Genomic DNA, 16,355 nt, shown 5'->3' with positions numbered 1-16,355 from the left:
GTCAGAACCCTTTACGCTCCCTGCAGGGCACAGAGATCCAGGCAACAGCCAAGGGGCAGCTGCACTTCCCCGAAGGGCCTTTCCCGAGGTAGGCGGTTCCAGCGCTCAGGCTGACCCAAGACCCCACTGCCCGCCAAGGCAACCGGGAGGAGACCGGAGGGCAGCCGGTCCGGGGGGATTCCTACTAGCACAGAACGTGCCTGGCTTGCACTTCGGGGGGAGCTGAATAAAACTCCTCCTGAAGCTTCTCTACAGCCTGAAGGGAACGGATTTCAGGTTCCTGAAAGGGCAAGGGGGCGTCCCCGCGAGGACAAAGGCTTCCCCTGGTCTCGGAGGACAAGTCCCACAGAAGCTGGCTTTGAGAGACATGCCAAACGAAAGGAGCAATCTTGAGTGGAGATGTCTGCAAGGAACTCTCAAGTGGTGTCGCCATTCTTATATACGGAGAGAGAGTGAGAAACCCAACGTGGGAAAGTGTTTACTGTGCACTTACGTATAGAATATACGATGTTATTACTCTTGCAACTTTTTTGTATGTTTCAAAGGGTTTTCGTTTTGGTTTTCAATGAACTCGAGTCCCCGATGCTCTTGGGATGAAAACTCTGTAAATAAGTCTTCGGGTTTGTAACATGCAGGGAGAAAGGAGCCGAGGCGAGAGCTGGCCAGCCCAGGCTGTTCATTACATCTCACCTCCTCCAGCCTGCGCGATGTCAAGGACCCTGAGGCCGGGACTCACCGGCATTTGGGGACTCAGTGCAGAAGCTCTTCTGCATCTGAACCTTGAAGTAAAACACAGCTCTGGTCGGGGCAGGAAGAGGAAGACTCCTGCCAGTGGAGATGCTGAAGGGGAAAAAAAAGGAAAAACAAAAACAAAACCGAAAAATACCATCCCTGACCGGGAATCGAACCCGGGCCGCAGCGGTGAAAGCGCCGAATCCTAGCCACTAGACCACCAGGGAACCATGGAGGAACCTCGACTTAGCGTCTCCGGATGAAAATTGTAAAAGAAGTAAAGATTACACTTCAGAGACCCGGAGAGCAGGAACGGAGATTTCCCAGAAGCCCAGGGCTGAATGCAGCTGTGCAAGGTTCCCAGCCCTTGCCCGGCTGCTCATCACCCTGCACATCTGCAGTCCTGGGCGACGCTGTGGGCTCTGAGACAGGACACAAGGTCCGTCCTGGTCTAGCTTCAGTGCTGTGTGCTGCGAGCCAAGGTCATGCTCTCTTTCTGAACCTCGGTTTTCTCTTGAGTCAGCTGCCGACTGGGATGTCAGCAGGTGATGGGCGGATCCGTCCACTTCCTGATGTCTGCCGTGGCTCTGGGGGCTCTCCTGGTTAACGGCACCGGTACGGGCTCCTTCCCCTCCGCGACCAGCTCAGTTAGGGGAGCCTGACATTGTTCATTTCCGTGTCTTTGGCTCGAGTCCCCGGTGCACAGTTGGGTTCGGTCTCTTTTGTTCCGTCACGCAAATCAAACTGTTGCGTAAGTGTGCCTAGGTGGGGGAAAGCCAAGTGTGAAGGGATGAACTTGTGTGAAGCCAAGCCAGGGATGAACTCCTTGGTTTCCAGAGACATAACTCGCGTGAACATGTGCAAGAGATTTAGGCGCCTGCTTAGGAGGTGAGGGGATTTCCGGATGTAAAAATGAGCCGAAGTCAGCCTTGTCCTTTGCACACTTGGGTCAGCTGGCTGTGGCCTGGACTCCGCAGTGACTCAGAGCGGAGAAAGGAGGGCTGGCTCCTAGCGCTGAGCAGGCTCTCAGGCAGCAACGGAACTCCTGGCCTGTACCTTGGGGATGGAAAATGCAGCTGCGCCCGCTGCCTCAGCCTCTGCCTTTCGGCCGTTTTGCTTTTTTGAAAGGGAAGGTAGGTAAACGTTTCGGAAAGGAAGAATGTTTGTTTCCGTCCGGTTTTGAACTGGGGACCTTTCACGTTGGAGGCGAATGTCATAACCGCTACGCTACGGAAACACGGCAGGTGCTACGGCTCAGTGACACACCCCTGAAATCCGTAGGTCCTGCCACCACTATCCTAGTTGCCAACTTTTCACACTGAAGAATGAATCTTGAAGCCCAAAGATCTCTCAGGCAAGGAGTCTGCGGCTTCCAAGAGGGCGTGGTTTTAGGGTTCCGAGCCTGCCCCGAAGGGAGGACCCCCCGAGCCTCCCACAGTCGGCCTTTGGGCTCCCGCATCAACCGCAGAGTCCTCGGATCCACAGCTATGCCCCCGAGTGCAGGGGTCGCCCCCGCTGACTCCTCAGCTCCCAGAAGCCGCGGGAGCCGGGGGTTCGCGCAAGTGCCCTTCGGGCCTAAGGGAAAAGGTAGAGAATTAGGTTCATTCCAGTGAGCTTCTCTCTCTCTGGAGCTGATCCTGTGGGTCCTAGCTATTTCTCCAAAGGCTTCAAACAGAATTCCTTTAATCCACACTTGACTTAGTCGTTTTCAGGGTGAATGCTAGCTTGCCACAAACACCCAGTCATAACTGAGGGAGGAAATCTACAACTTCCAGGTAAATTCCATTTTCTTCCTTTGATTTCTTCAAACAACAACAACCAAAAAGAGAGGTCACTGGTACATGCTTGCAACACATAAGTAAGCAGTCAGACATCTGATACTGAAGGGAAGCCAAAAATCTGAGGACAACAAAAATATCCCAGTAAGTACTTTGAACATAATTTTTCTCCTAGCCCAGGATAAAGCTGAAGAAAAAGTGTCAACATCACTTTAACAATAACCAAGTGGCATTAAACTTTTAAAAAATGCGGCATAATATGCATAAAGTACAAAGAGTGTACAGTTCCCACACCATTACCAGTGTACACCAACGTGAATAACTGATGGAGCAACCTGAATAACTAAGGTGTGGAAAATTACCAGACCACAAAAGGCTCCTCATGACTCTTCCCATGCAAGAGCTCAGAGGAATCACACACATACCCCTCCCAACCTCTCTGCCTGTTACTTTCACATAAATTGGATCACAGGCCATGCACTGGGGCTGGGGACCTGGAGGGGCATGGGTCTGACTTCTTTCACTCAACATTATGTCTATGAAATTTAACCCTATTTTTCACGTACTTCTTTGTCTCTGTGTGTATTCCTTGTAAGAATTTAACTCTACATACTCTTCTACTGTTGGACATTTCAGTTGTTTCCACTTGAGGATATTCTGAAAAGGTACGAACATTTCTTTGTGACTTTTGGTGGACATACACATTTTTCTAAGGCACCGCATTCCAGCAGAATAATGCCAGTGTTGACTTTAAAAATAATACTTTTGGGGGCTTCCCTGGTTGCGCATTGGTTAAGAATCTGCCTGCCAAGGCAGGGGACACAGGGTCAAGCCCTGGTCTGGGATGATCCCACGTGTTGTGGTGCAACTAAGCCCGTGCACCCCAGCCACTGAGCCTACGCTCTAGAGCCCGTGAGCCACAGCTACTGAGCCCTCATGCCACAACTACTGGTGCCTGCGCGCTGAGATCCCATGCTCCTCAACAAAAGAAGCCACCACGATGAAGAGTAGGCCCCAATCACTGCAACTAGAGAAAGCCGTGGCCGAGCAACGGAGACCCAACGCGGCCAAAAACAAAGAAGCAAAATAAATGTAAAAACTTTATAAATATATAAAAGTTGGGATTTTTTTTGTTTTTTTCCAGCAAAAAGTTTTATTCAGGAATAGTGGAAGAATTGCAATTCAGGACAAGCAAGCTATAGCAAAAGCCATAGGCAAGTCCTACGAACAAAAGACAGGAAGGAATATTACTTAACAGAAAGAGGAGGAAGCTGAGGGAGGTTGTTTTGAAACCAAGCCCTTTGAAGAAAAGTGAAAGTTCAGGGTGATGATGGTTTCTCATTGCCAAGTTGCTGGTTTCCTGCAGGAGATGCAGCGTACATGTTTTTCTGTTGGGGCCTTAATCGATGATTCTTTCCTATTGATGCTTCTTCTGTCTGGGTCTGTAATTGACGATACTTCCTGTCTTTGAACTTGAGTGGTACCCCGTGAGAGCTCCCACTTCTGGTCTCCTGACTTCATTTTAGTGACGTTTCCCTTTATTAGTTTTCAAACCTGTCACAAGGAATTTTGAATTTTCTAGTTTAATCTATTTTAGTGCTTTAGGAGACTTACTACATCAAAGCAGTATCATTACAACCTGTGGCCCTAGCAACTTTCAAGTGTTCAGTAGCTACATGTGGCCTGTACCTATCATATTGGAGAGCACAGGTCAAAGGTGTGGCACAGCTAAAAGTACGATTTCTGGGCCACAGCATATAACTGTGTATGTATGACCCTCAGTTGATGCTGTCAAATATTTTTCCAACCTGTTGAACTTTTTTATACCCTTTTCAGAAATGAATAAGAATTTCCAGTGCTCTCCATTCTGTCAACATTTGGTTTTGTTTGTCCTTTTATGTTAAAAGTAAGCTTTATTGAGGTGTAATTTACATAGGAAAATCTGCCAACATTAGATTATTCTACAATGTTTTCAATGATATCATTTCTTTGCAAAGCTGGATTTTGGTGCTTGCTGTGATAAAAAGCAAGTGCCATGCAAAAAGTGAATGTGTAACGAGAAGCAAGGAGGCGCTTTGAGAAGGTTTCAGAAGCTGTGCAGTGCGCAGCATTAAGGTTATGATTCTGCCGTGTCAGAGCAGTGAAAACACAAGCCACTCTACTGAACTTTTGTCAAGCGAACACATAAGAATAGCCACAGCACCAGCCGCAAACCTACAAAATATAGAAATATATGTGAACCCAGAAAACAACAGCATTCCCCAACGAAAGCGCTGTTGTCAGCCAACCTATCAGGAAATCAGGGCAAACGGGAAGGACAAAGACACAGAGAATTTTCAGGCAACCAAAGATGATTCAGTAATCAAATCAATTTAATGTTAGTCAAAGATTTAAATTTAACTCTAGATGTTGAATTTGTAATTTAAGCTGACACATGATGGAACGTGAGAATGTTGGAATCATATATTCGTATATATGGAATCACATATTAGATGACACCTAAAAATATTTACCAGAAATTGTAAGCGGAATAATTGAGTCGTCTGGTTTCTAGAATTACAAGTATTCATTCCTCTTTAAAGATATTAGTATATTTAATGTACTTGACTGGTATATTTAATATACTTCAACACATAAATTTAAATGATTTTTTTAATGACATTGAAATCTTCCTGAATATGTTTCCTTATTTAACTGGTACAACCAGTATAAGAAATTTAAGAAGTCCACCTTAACTCAGATGTTCAAGCCAAAATAAAGCCAAGACTTACATACCAGAATATTATACCACCATTATTTTCTACATTTTAAGATAATCTGAAAAAATATATATAGTCACTTGTAGACCAAAATTATTAAACCAATCTAAGTTTTCTGAGTAACCTCGATAAAAACAAACCACATGACATAAACATTTTAAATGTCATTATATATAAAATGTATAAATTATTTAAATTGCCTAAAAGTATTAAGGGTCGTCTTTGTAATCAATTTCATTTCATTTCTCACTGTTCTTCCAAGTAATCAAGACCATTAATTTAATCTACAGCTAAATCTGTTATAGCTCCTTGTCACCAATTCAAAAAAATTTTTCCTCATATAAATACCACATTGAAAGCATAAGTAGTAATGCATTTCTCCCAGAAATTCTTAATTTTCTTATTTCATATTTACATAAGTGATTATTACTTTTCTGAAATTAATTGGGAAATTAATTTTTAATTAATTTAAACTTTTAGAGGCCAAATTTGTCTATTCTATCCCAAGGAATAGAAAGTATATTGTTTTGTTTCTGAGAAAATATATTTAAAGGGAAAAAAATTCATCAAACTAGTGCACATTATTTAAGGTGAAAGCAGAGGCAACGATATGTATTAACAGCAACTAACAGTGAGGGAAACAAAATGAAATAAGTGAGCCAAATTAGGTCATTGAAGGAAGCTCATTCATGAAAATCGGAGTACTTCTGTGATATGCTTTTGAGTTTCCAGGGTATGTATCTGTGCATGACGTCATTGCTCCTCATCCATCTGTATTAAGGACTGAACTGGCTTACAGTTCTGGAAGGTTTAAATCTTGACTTGTAGGGTTGCCACAAGTGCTCATGTTGCTGACTTGGTTGCTTGTTTGTAATGATGTGTCTTTCCTCTGTTTTCTGTAGTCTGATGTAAGCAATCCCTAAAGGACCTTTGTTTGAATTTTTTCAGTTATTTAGAAACTTGAGTATACCAGTGAAAAGAAAGCTGCGCATTCCATGCTAAAAATTCAATACTCTTCCTGTATTAATCCCCTTATTTCTGTGGAGCTCCTTATGAGGGAACCATTGCATATTAAGATCATCCTTATCGTACCTACTACACTTTTGCAGTTATTGACAAGGATTGCCTTGACCCTCGCGGTTTTTCCCAAATAGTGGAAAGACAAGAGGTGGACAGCTTCTCACTGCTGCGGTGTCACATAGCAGGAAATACCAGAATCCTCAGGACAAGCATCAGACACGAAAGACTCATGGTCCAGATTAGCTGTCATCTTCTACCTAACAGCGAATGGATCCCTGTCAACCACCAACCAACAGGGATTATCCCCAGAAGTTCACTTCCTAGAATTAAAACCAGAATTTCGCACTGAGAGGAGAAATTAGTGATGCACAAATGAGGCGGAGAGAGAGAAAATCCTTGTGCAGAAACCACACAGTATGAAAAAGCCAAAATGCTCAATTTCTGCACATGAGATTTAACAGAACAGAGGAAACATGAGCTACTAACTCTAAGGGTCCAGGTCTGAAGCAGGAACCTGTGGGGGGGCAGGATTCTGTTGGCTCCCACGATGTGTCTTAGATGGGCTAAGTTTTATAGTCACAGCCAAAAAACACAGAAACAAACGAACAAACAAAAACTGACAAGGAATAACATAGAAACACTTATTCCCATGCTAATTCCCCATTTTATAGGAGGAAGGACAGGCATTAGATTGTTTTCATCAAATTAAAAGTATAAGCAAAATTTATAAATAAAAGAGAAAAGGGGAGAAGGAAAAAACCTCTGGGATCAGCGACATTCTTCTCTTGGGATAAGTTGCTTGGCAGGACGTTATCAAAGAGGTCATTCTGGGCAGTCTTCTCTGGACCCTGTTGACTAGGTCAGCAGAGAAAACAATTACAGTTATTGGAGGATTTAAAAATATTGAATGTTGAGCTTTCGAACATATGCAATAGAATATCTCTGTGTAATGCCCACAATGTCCCTCTGTTGTCCTTCCCCTTAGTTATGTCGGGAGGGCACTGCTCCCTTTATTAGTTAGACTATCATAGAGAGATGTATACAAAGATTGCTGTGTTGGCAAGTAAATGAAGAAAGGGACATTGAAAGACCGGAAAATAAACTGGAATATGATTCAGTCCCACTTCTGTGGGAGGAAAATCTGAAGGATTTACCAACATTAGAAGCATAGAAACACTAAAGGTAGCACTTGCACTTCCAGTCCCCTACGCTATGCAAACACCCGCAGGAGTGGTCAGAGGTGTGTGTACGATAATGATGGCTGCAGCATATTCGTCATCATGAAACCATGAAACCAAGTAATACACAACCATGGAAGAAAGGCCTTTATCAGAAACAATGCAGAGGAGAGTTATGATGATGAGCTCACCGCTAACATCATTCATAGAACAACTACTAACGTTCACACATGAAAAGCTTAAGACACATAAAATATGACTTTCTTGTCCCAGTCTATAGACTTGGCCGAATAAAGACTCTATGCCACCAGACCGTGGCTTCCTGGATCTCTTTCAGGAGGTCGTGAGTTAGGCAAGTATGGAGTCCAGTAGAGACGACAGACAATAGAGCTGGGAAGTCCGGGTGGCCCAAGACTGGCAGCAGTGGTGAGGCGGACAGGACCCCGAACACAGTTCGGTAAACTTTGTGGGAGCAGATGCACTGGTAATAATCAGCATGGAAGGCCTGGAATGGTATTCAGCACCGAAAACCCTGGATGGGTTCTGGGGAAAAAAAAAAAAGAAAAGAAAACTCTCCCACCGTCCCTGGGTGGGCTCGAACCACCGACCTTTCGGTTAACAGCCGAACGCGCTAACCGATTGCGCCACAGAGACAACAGCGCGCGCCTTTTCTGGACTCTCTTTGCAGTAGACACTTACTAATTCCCAGCATGTGCCGCCTGTCCCGCAGGAGAAACGGTGCCAGTTCGAAAGCCTCGGAAAAACGGAAAGTTTAGAGCGATGAATGATGTTCTTTATCCTGTTTGAAACTGGTGCCTTAGGTGCCTTATCCGAAACTAAAAGGGCAGCAGAATGGCCCGACCCCGCCTTGCCCCTCACTCGCCTCAGATGCCAGCGCCCCCGGAGACACCCGGAGCCCGGGCCGGGACCCTCCGGGCCTGAACCGAATGGGGTCCAAGGATAGCTGAACTCCCGGTGGGCATCCATGACGGCTCTTCCTGTTTCCTCGCCGACACCCAATGAATGAGACTTTGCCCACCCTTCCGAGAGGCCTCCGGGGGCCGGTGTGGTGTTTTGGTTTCCTGTGTCCGTCACGCGATTTCCACAACGGCAGCAGTCGCCGTGATGGTCGCCCCTGCGTCCCCACGCCCAGAACAGGGTCTGGCACTCAGCAGGACGCTCCGGGTTTCCCGGCCATTCTGTGATCCCTCAACGTCCTTTCCACGGATTTCTTTTCTTCCTGTATCAGCCAGAGACCCCTTGTGGTCCTTGCACTCATAAACCTTGACTGACCTTGAAGTTCTCCTGGAGGAACGCTTCGTGTTGTTTGTTGCCGCTCAGCTTCTTGATTTTCCAGAAGGAAGTTTCATCTTCTCCTCAGCCCGGTGCTGTGAACTTCCTCCTGGTAACAAGGGCCTCCTTCCTCCTTGAGTCAACTCTCGTCCAGTCCCTGGGACGTCTCCCAGCAACACTGGGCATCTTACTGACTCTGTTTTTTGGCCGACAGCTCTTTTCTTTTAATGCGAATTTTTCTGTTCTGTGTATTGGATAAGGGGAGAAGTGGCTTTGGGAGAAAATGAAGAAGTAAAGGGGAAATGAAATAACGCAGATTATTATTTTGAGACATAGTGTGGATTTATACCTATTACACACGTAAATATTTAGTGTGGTGGTATTTTGTGTACATAAATACTGTATACACTGTCAGACAACTCGGATGCACATGCTCTATGAGCCAGCAATGAGTGCTCTTGGGTACCTGGGTATGTGTACACTTCTTTTAAGCCGTGCAACTTCTGGGTCATGATATATTAAGAAATTGGAATGAAACTGACTTGCCCAAGCTGTGAGGAAAGAGTCTGCGACTGCTGAAGTGTCATAGCGCTGCCTTGTGGCCTCCACAGCATGTCGTTGATTTTGAGTCACCCCAGGTGAGTATGGCCTGGTTTGCCTCAGTGTTTGGTGTAAACGTTAATTGTTACTTGCACGGTAAATCTAACAAATCTACAGTGGTTGTAAGAAAAACTTAGCCCCCCTTCATCAGAAGTGTATGAAGAAGAAAAGGAGAGGTCTCCTGCCTCCCATGCCCATCCCACTGCTGACACACTTTATATATTACACGTAGGAGGTGGTGGCAGCTTTGGAGTGTCATCGGTGCTGTGTAGCCAAGGGACCCAGGAAGTCCCAAGTCCTGCCCTGACAATCGTCTGCCCTCTCTGGGCAATGGGAAAAGTGTGAAGGCGAAGAAAAGTAACACTATTATCTGCAGAAATTTTACCTCAGGATGGGACACTCTGGCAAACTGAGGCAGAATGTGTGGTTTATGATGGAGACTTTCAGGGGCTCTTCCCTGGCCCGAAGCCCAAAGTGGATTTTACCTCATTTTCTGAGGTGCAAGTGAACTGAGAGAAGTCAATCAAAGGAGAGGAGCAGAGAGAAAGCAAGACGGAGGACCACCCACGCGGGTCAACCGTATTCAAGTCTTGTCGGGACCGTAGAAGAAATGCCCTGGGATTATCGCTGGGACGCGTGGAGGCTAAATAAGTACTTCCCCATCTCTGGCGGCATAGAGGGAGCACGTTTCAAGCAGGTTCCATGGTGTAATGGTGAGCACTCTGGACTCTGAATCCAGCGATCCGAGTTCAAATCTCGGTGGGACCTTTCTGTTTAGTTAGAAGAAGGATTTTTTACTCCTCAGATGGGACGCGCTTTCCCGCTCCCGCGTCCCGGAGAGGCGCGGTCCGCGCGGCCCACGCGGACGTGGAGGGCAGGTGAGGGGACGAGCCCGCGGCGTCCCCGCTGGACCCTGGCGACTCTGCCCGTCGCTGGCCACCGGAGGCCCCGGCCCCGCCGCCCAGGGGCGCAGCGACCGAGCCGGTGGCACCCCCTCGTCGGGTCACCCTGGGTCTCGGGGGCAAAAGGCAGAGGCTGCGCCCACTGAGTCCTGCCCCGCGAGGGGGGTTCGCACCGCACGTCTTGTAACTAACTGCGCGCTTGTCCCTGTGAGTAAAGGGTCGCGGTGCGGGGCTGTGACGTCGCTGAGCAGCCAGGGTGACAGCGTCTTAGCTTTCGGGTCGAGGGTTCCAGACCTGGATGGGAAGTACTGTATTGTATTCAGGTGCCCTATTTATTATTCCGAATATTAATGGATCCTATCCCAGTTTATACCCATTTTATTCAGAACTGCTCGCTCCTAAGTCTCCGTTGGACACGAAAAGCCGCTGTTAGGCTGAGATTTGAACCTTCACTCCAGGAAACCTCGTCCTTTCTTTCCAAGCTCAGCCAGAAAGGGGAGCCCCGGCCGCGGATTCCGGCGTCTGAGGAGACCCCCAAGTCCCTGACCCACGGCCGCCCGGCCCGGCTCCTCCGGGGCCGAAGGTGAGACGAGCCGGGGCCGCTCCGAGTCCGGGACCGGCGGGCGCCCCTTCGTCCTGCCGCGACTCTGCTCCACCGAGAAGACGCCCCAGGACGTGACCGGATGGAAACACTTTTGTCCTCTACTGCTCGGTAGAAACGTGTGGATGAGGCTTGTCATGGACTTGAATAGCTAATTAAAATGTTCTCTTCCAGGTGCTAAGGAGCATCTCTCTGAGTCTGAGATTTTGGAACTTTCAGAGGTTATGAAGGACCGAACGACACAGCTGTCTTTGGAGGACTTGACGAGAAAGGTGTGAGGCCGGCGAAAAGATCCGAGGAAGGGAAAGAGCAGGAAAGAGGAGAGAATGACACAGAAGGGAGAAAGGGGCTGGAAGGGAGAGGAGCTGGGCGGGCACTGCAGCGGGGGCAGTCGCTGGGTTTGGGCGACCACAGCTCCTCACTCTGGAGCGCTCCCACCCTTTACCGACCTGCCCGAGAACCCGGTTCCACCCCAAATCGCCAAGCTGCTTGCCTGGCATTTGTTCTTGCAAAGTTTCCTTTGCCGTTGGGTTTGGAGGGGTGAGGTGGGCTGTGTTGGTTTGCAAGCCACTGGAAGTCCTGGCGGCTGCCTTGGAGACGACTGGCGGGTAGGGAAACACACAAACTCCACTCTTCCCTTTGCAGGCCGGTCTGCAGGGCCTGGGGTGGGAAACTGGAAAATCAGAGTCTCAATATTTATTTAGAGATAAGGAGATAAATAGCCAAACAGTAGGTTATGTGAGTTGAAAGTGGTTATCCCTGGAAAAAAAGAAATGTGGGATGGGATCAGGGGACTACTGCTTCCCGTAACAAGTTTTGGGGCATATGTAACTTTGTACCACATGTGTGATATTTTTAAAGTTCATTGCTTGTATTTTGAATATAAATTTTTACGTAGTCATATGTATCACTCTTTTAAAATTCTGGGTCTTGTGTCATGTGTAGAAATGTTTTCTACTGTAAAATCATGATTTTTATTTTTTTTACATTGGGGCATTCTTGAAGCAAGGAATTGGACCATTATTCCCCTTTTGATGAGCTGATCACATGAGCTAATATACTTGCAGATCCTCCCAGCCCAGGAGGTTACTGCTGGTCAGAGACGATTGCTTTACTCTCTCTAGGAGGGTCCACAGCCACTCAAAAGTATCAGTAACTTAAATAAAATCCCACCGAGTCTTTATGCAGTGCTGTGCCCAAAACACAAGAGCTTACACTCAATGATTACATGTTAGTGCCGTGTGCCCAGGCATAGTCTACACGTTTTACATGGGTTTACTCATTTAATCCTTTCAACAGGCCTATATCATATCATCGTCCTCACTTCCCACATGAGAAAACTGAGGCGTGAAAAGGTTAAGTAACTTGTCTCATCGCTCAGTCAGTGAGCGGGATTTGAAAGCAGGAATTTGAACGGAAGCCCGCCTGGCTCCACAAGATATGCTCCCAATCAAAGAGGAACAAAAATGGTAAAGATGCTTGACAAGAAATTTAAGTCTGTATATTTCTTTTGAAAAAAACACCAAGGAGGAGTCACGTAACGGGCATAAAACTGTCCTAAATATCCTCATGACCCACCTGCCTCCCAAACATCCTTCTTATCCCAACAGCTGCTCCCCGCACATCTCCAACTTAAACACAGTTCCTGCCAGAACTAGGTTTTTCCTTCCCTTTATCTTTTCCTCTCACCTACGCCATACTTCTTCCATAGCTATTCTGTTCCTTCACTTCCAGGTCATTCATTTTCTTTAAATTTAAAAATGTTAAATATATATATAAAGAAGTAAATAAGCAGCCATCCATAGTCCCACCTCCTGGAATTAACTACTGGTAACATCTTTACGTATTTTTCTTCGATTCTATTTTTAAGTTACTCTAATTTTTGCAAAAATTATATATGCTTATTATGTAAAATTCAAATGATGCAGAAAATGCAAATATGTAAAATTTTGAAACATCTGAAATTCAAAAATAACTTCTGTTAAGGTAGGTAAATATTGATGGAGTCATTTTGGTATGTCTATATATATATTTGTTTTTATAAAATTGAGCTCTTATAGATTCTAGTTTTATTTTAAAGTATGCAATTTAATAGTGCATAAAGTTAATGGAAGAAAAAGATACAAAAATGAATAAATTGCTGAAATTTCAATCAAACTGTTTACCACAAGAGAGAGACTTTTCTAAAAGAACCCTCTAAGGCTAATAATAATAATGATAATAATTAAGACATTAAAATTTGGAATGATTCTTCTTATTACTTTTTAAAATCAAATTTCTTGAGTTGTAATTTGAAAATACTACAATGCATCCATTTCAAGTTTGATGACTTTTGACAGATGAATGTACCCACGTAACCACTACCCTGTTCAAGAAGGGAGAACATTTCCAGTACTCCAAAATGTCCTCTGCCGTCGATCCCCCTACCACTTCCTGTCCCAGGAAATCAGTGATCTAGTTCCTGTCACTATGGATTAGTTTTGCCTGTTCTAGAAATTCACATAAATGGAACCACAGACTATGTACTCTTTTCATCACTCAGCATGATGTTCTCGGGAGTAATGCATATTGGGGCCCTGTATCAGGAATTTGTTTCATTTTATCAAAGAGTAGTTAGTATTCCTTTGAATGAATATATCACAATTATATCCGTTCACCTCGTGCTGGACATTTGCATTGATGAACAAAGCGGCCATAAACAAGTCCCGTTTGTGGGCATATGTTTCATAAATTCCATATAAAATCTTTTCTTCTTTAATACGAATTTATTTTGTGAGTGGATGTTACATTCGCAAATACAAAATGTATTCAAATGTTACAAAAACCTCAAGTACAAGCTTATCTTTGATTGTTTCCTATCAGGACATACTTAATATAAGCCACACACTATGCTAGGTGTGTTATTAGATTATCTCATTTAATCTACACAAGTTCACGAAGTACGTAATATTATTCTCATATGACGCTTGCAAAATCGGCCTAGCAAATCGGAGTTGGCCCAAGCTCAAACAGAAGGCACCAGGACTGAAAAGGAGCCCTCCCCCGGAGCCCCCCCACCCCGCCCCGCGAGGTTGGGCTCCTAACCCCAGAGGCAACCCAATGTCTTCGTAATAACCTCGCTATGTCTGATAGGCCTGGAAACCAATATCCAAGCAGTTCCTAGTCACGGTATTTATTGTTCGGCTTCTTTTGGTCAGAAACTCCTCGATCAGGGATCCAGAGCATAATACCGTGGACAACCTTGAGACTAAGGAAATCTGTTAAAAACTCTAAAAACCCGTTCTCTCATCAGTAGGGCATTGAAAGTTAACTTTCGTCTTGGTTCAGCTATTTTATATTTGAGCAGGGAAAACGCCCGCTGCTGGGGAGAAGAGCACTTTTGTTCTTTACTTTCACTTCCAATGATCTACATACTCGACCTGGGTCCTGTGCTTTTTAGCTAGTTTTCTTTGGACCTAGTTTTCTTTAGACCTACCCTTAAGTATCACTCCTTCCCCATCTCCATCTCCATCTCCACTCGCCCATCTTCACTCCCCCTCTCCCTGCCAGCACCCCCACGAGTCGCAGAGGCTTCCGGAGCTGAGCGGATCTAGGAGTGCCGTCCCCGAGGTAGCCACGAGGGGGCGACAGTCTTTTCGTCCATGGTCCTACCTTGACTGACTGGCCCAGCAGTTTCTGTTTGCCAGGACTTCGTGGATCAGCAGTGACGGTGAAGCAAGGGAATACCAGATCCTGGGAAAGGAGTTTGTGAAAAGCCCACAACTGCCAACGCTGGGCCTGGGGTTTTCTCCTAAACTGTAGCTCAATAGGGAAAAAACTAAAACTACTCCTTACTAAATGAAAATATGTTATGTACAACTCCTGCGGCTACTTAACGAAAACGGATGTGAAGGTAATTTCTTAACTTGCCAGGCCAGTGAAGCAGGTCTCGTGCAAACTGGAGACTGAACGAGAACTGCTGTTTTTTGTCTAGGCAAGTAAGTAGTGAGAGAAGGGCTGAAAAGAAAGGCTAAACGAAGGAAAAGGAACAGGACTGAGAAATACGAAGAGACTGCTTGAGATGGAAAAAAGGAATGAGTATGCGAGTTACCTACCGAAATCCCCAGCCATGATTACAAACAGAAGCAGCTGACCACTTCACAATATTAGTTCAGAATTATAAAGCACGGAACCGGTAAGTAAACGCATCTACCTGTTCGGTGGCTTTTCACCACACAAACCAGTAAAACACCAGTTACGCGGCATCCGGTTATTTTCTTCGGGTCCGTTGGCGTAGCGAACGCTGACGTCCCAGGGAGACCTAGAGTTTAACCACACTTGCGTTTTACATCGTTTACACACGGAAAACGTTCCGCGCACCGCGAACCAAACACTGCGAACCACAACCGTGGTTTCCTACAGCAGCCCGAATTTTCGCTGCTCAGCGATGTGGAAACAATACCTCAACATACAGGCGAGTCAAGCGGGCGCCGCCATTTTTAGCGCCCTAAAGAACGTATTCCAGCGATGACAGCCGAAACCCCCACGCACGCAAAACGAGTCTTCAGTAACTCAACCGCCGGCACTTTGCATAACGTACTGCTAACACAGTTATAGACACGAGCGCTGTCTCCAGCCGGGTCAAACTCACGTTTCAACACTTAAACACCGCGACTGACCACACAAGCGGGTACACTACAGAGCCGCCCGGCGCTGGAAGTACAAAAACACGGAATCTTCACACGACGCGCACACAATTATACGAGCCTGATTTTACACCTCATAAACATCAGGGGAAAGCGCGAACGCAGTCCCCCACTATCACAAATTTTGCAGTCGAGTTTCCCACATTTGGGGAAATCGCAGGAGTCAGCAAACCCGAAGTGCAATGGGTAAGCCTCACCCTGGGAAAACCACCTTCCTGATCATGGTATTTCCTCTGCCAGGTAAGTATGAACTCCGTTTACTCGGCCCTGACACACCCTCAGACGCCTTATACTGTACACACACGGTCACTTTCCTCCCCGCAGCCCCGAGCCTTCCTGCCCCTTCCAGATAGCTGATCCATGCACTTGCAACCAACAGCCCTCGATTCGCTCCCATACCACGGGAGATCATGTGTCTTTCACCACCAGATCACGAACCAGCAGACCCTGCGCTGAGATATCTACATACGACACGCCCCATCCGTCAAGCCAACGGGAATTACCGCTCCCATCCAGCCCACGCCCCGCCCTACTCCGCGCCTCCCTCCTCCCACGCCGTCCAGACGAGCCTACCAGAGGGCGGGCGCCCTCTGGGGGAAGTGACGTCGACCGCTCGCTCTTTTCCTCCCACCCGCCCCCACCCGTTGGGGCCGTGCGCGCGTGGCTGGCTGCTTAATCTCTGTCCTGCCGAGCACCTGTCTGGCGGCCTGCTGAAGCCTGAGCACCTTTGGGGAACTGTAACGGCTTTCAATGCGCAGAATAGAGAACATTTAGGAGTCCAGGGGAAAGCGGTTCCTTTCAAATCCA

The 16,355-nt window shown here is 46.4% G+C and overlaps 1 protein-coding gene and 3 non-coding genes across 25 annotated transcripts in view; 1 reads left to right on the top strand and 3 right to left on the bottom strand.

Moving 5' to 3' along the window:
- Nucleotides 1-16,036, bottom strand: part of LOC111179926 (uncharacterized) — a 38,762-nt gene extending 22,726 nt beyond the window's left edge. For 2 of the 22 annotated variants that reach the window (XR_016394060.1, XR_016394059.1), the window contains exons 1-2: nucleotides 8,167-16,036; nucleotides 494-8,010 (exon numbers count right to left, since the gene is read on the bottom strand). Coding sequence is in view for 8 of the 22 variants with exons in the window: in XM_089916509.1 (XP_089772635.1) it covers nucleotides 8,845-9,031; nucleotides 11,357-11,536; nucleotides 15,056-15,163; nucleotides 15,305-15,312 (483 nt within the window). In the remaining 14 variants the exon portion in view is untranslated. The remainder of the gene's footprint in view (nucleotides 1-493; nucleotides 8,011-8,166) is intronic. The other 20 variants (XR_002646032.3, XR_016394061.1, XM_089916509.1 and 17 more) reach the window with 19 other exon arrangements.
- Nucleotides 8,048-8,121, bottom strand: TRNAN-GUU (transfer RNA asparagine (anticodon GUU)). Its single transcript has one exon. It is a non-coding gene; the product is annotated as a tRNA-Asn (tRNA).
- TRNAQ-CUG (transfer RNA glutamine (anticodon CUG)) lies at nucleotides 10,057-10,128 on the top strand. The gene has a single exon. It is a non-coding gene; the product is annotated as a tRNA-Gln (tRNA).
- Nucleotides 15,633-15,796, bottom strand: LOC115801894 (U1 spliceosomal RNA). The gene has a single exon (XR_004022252.1). It is a non-coding gene; the product is annotated as a U1 spliceosomal RNA (small nuclear RNA).
- Nucleotides 16,037-16,355: the final 319 nt, after the last annotated feature.

Source organism: Delphinapterus leucas, chromosome 1 (genome assembly GCF_059928025.1).
Source record: "Delphinapterus leucas isolate spDelLeu-1000000601 "Yukka" chromosome 1, BTC_Dleu_Yukka2, whole genome shotgun sequence".
In the NCBI taxonomy this organism is placed as follows: Eukaryota; Metazoa; Chordata; class Mammalia; order Artiodactyla; family Monodontidae; genus Delphinapterus; species Delphinapterus leucas.
Note: the sequence above shows the minus strand (reverse complement) of the source record. Positions and strands in the feature narration are given on the sequence as shown.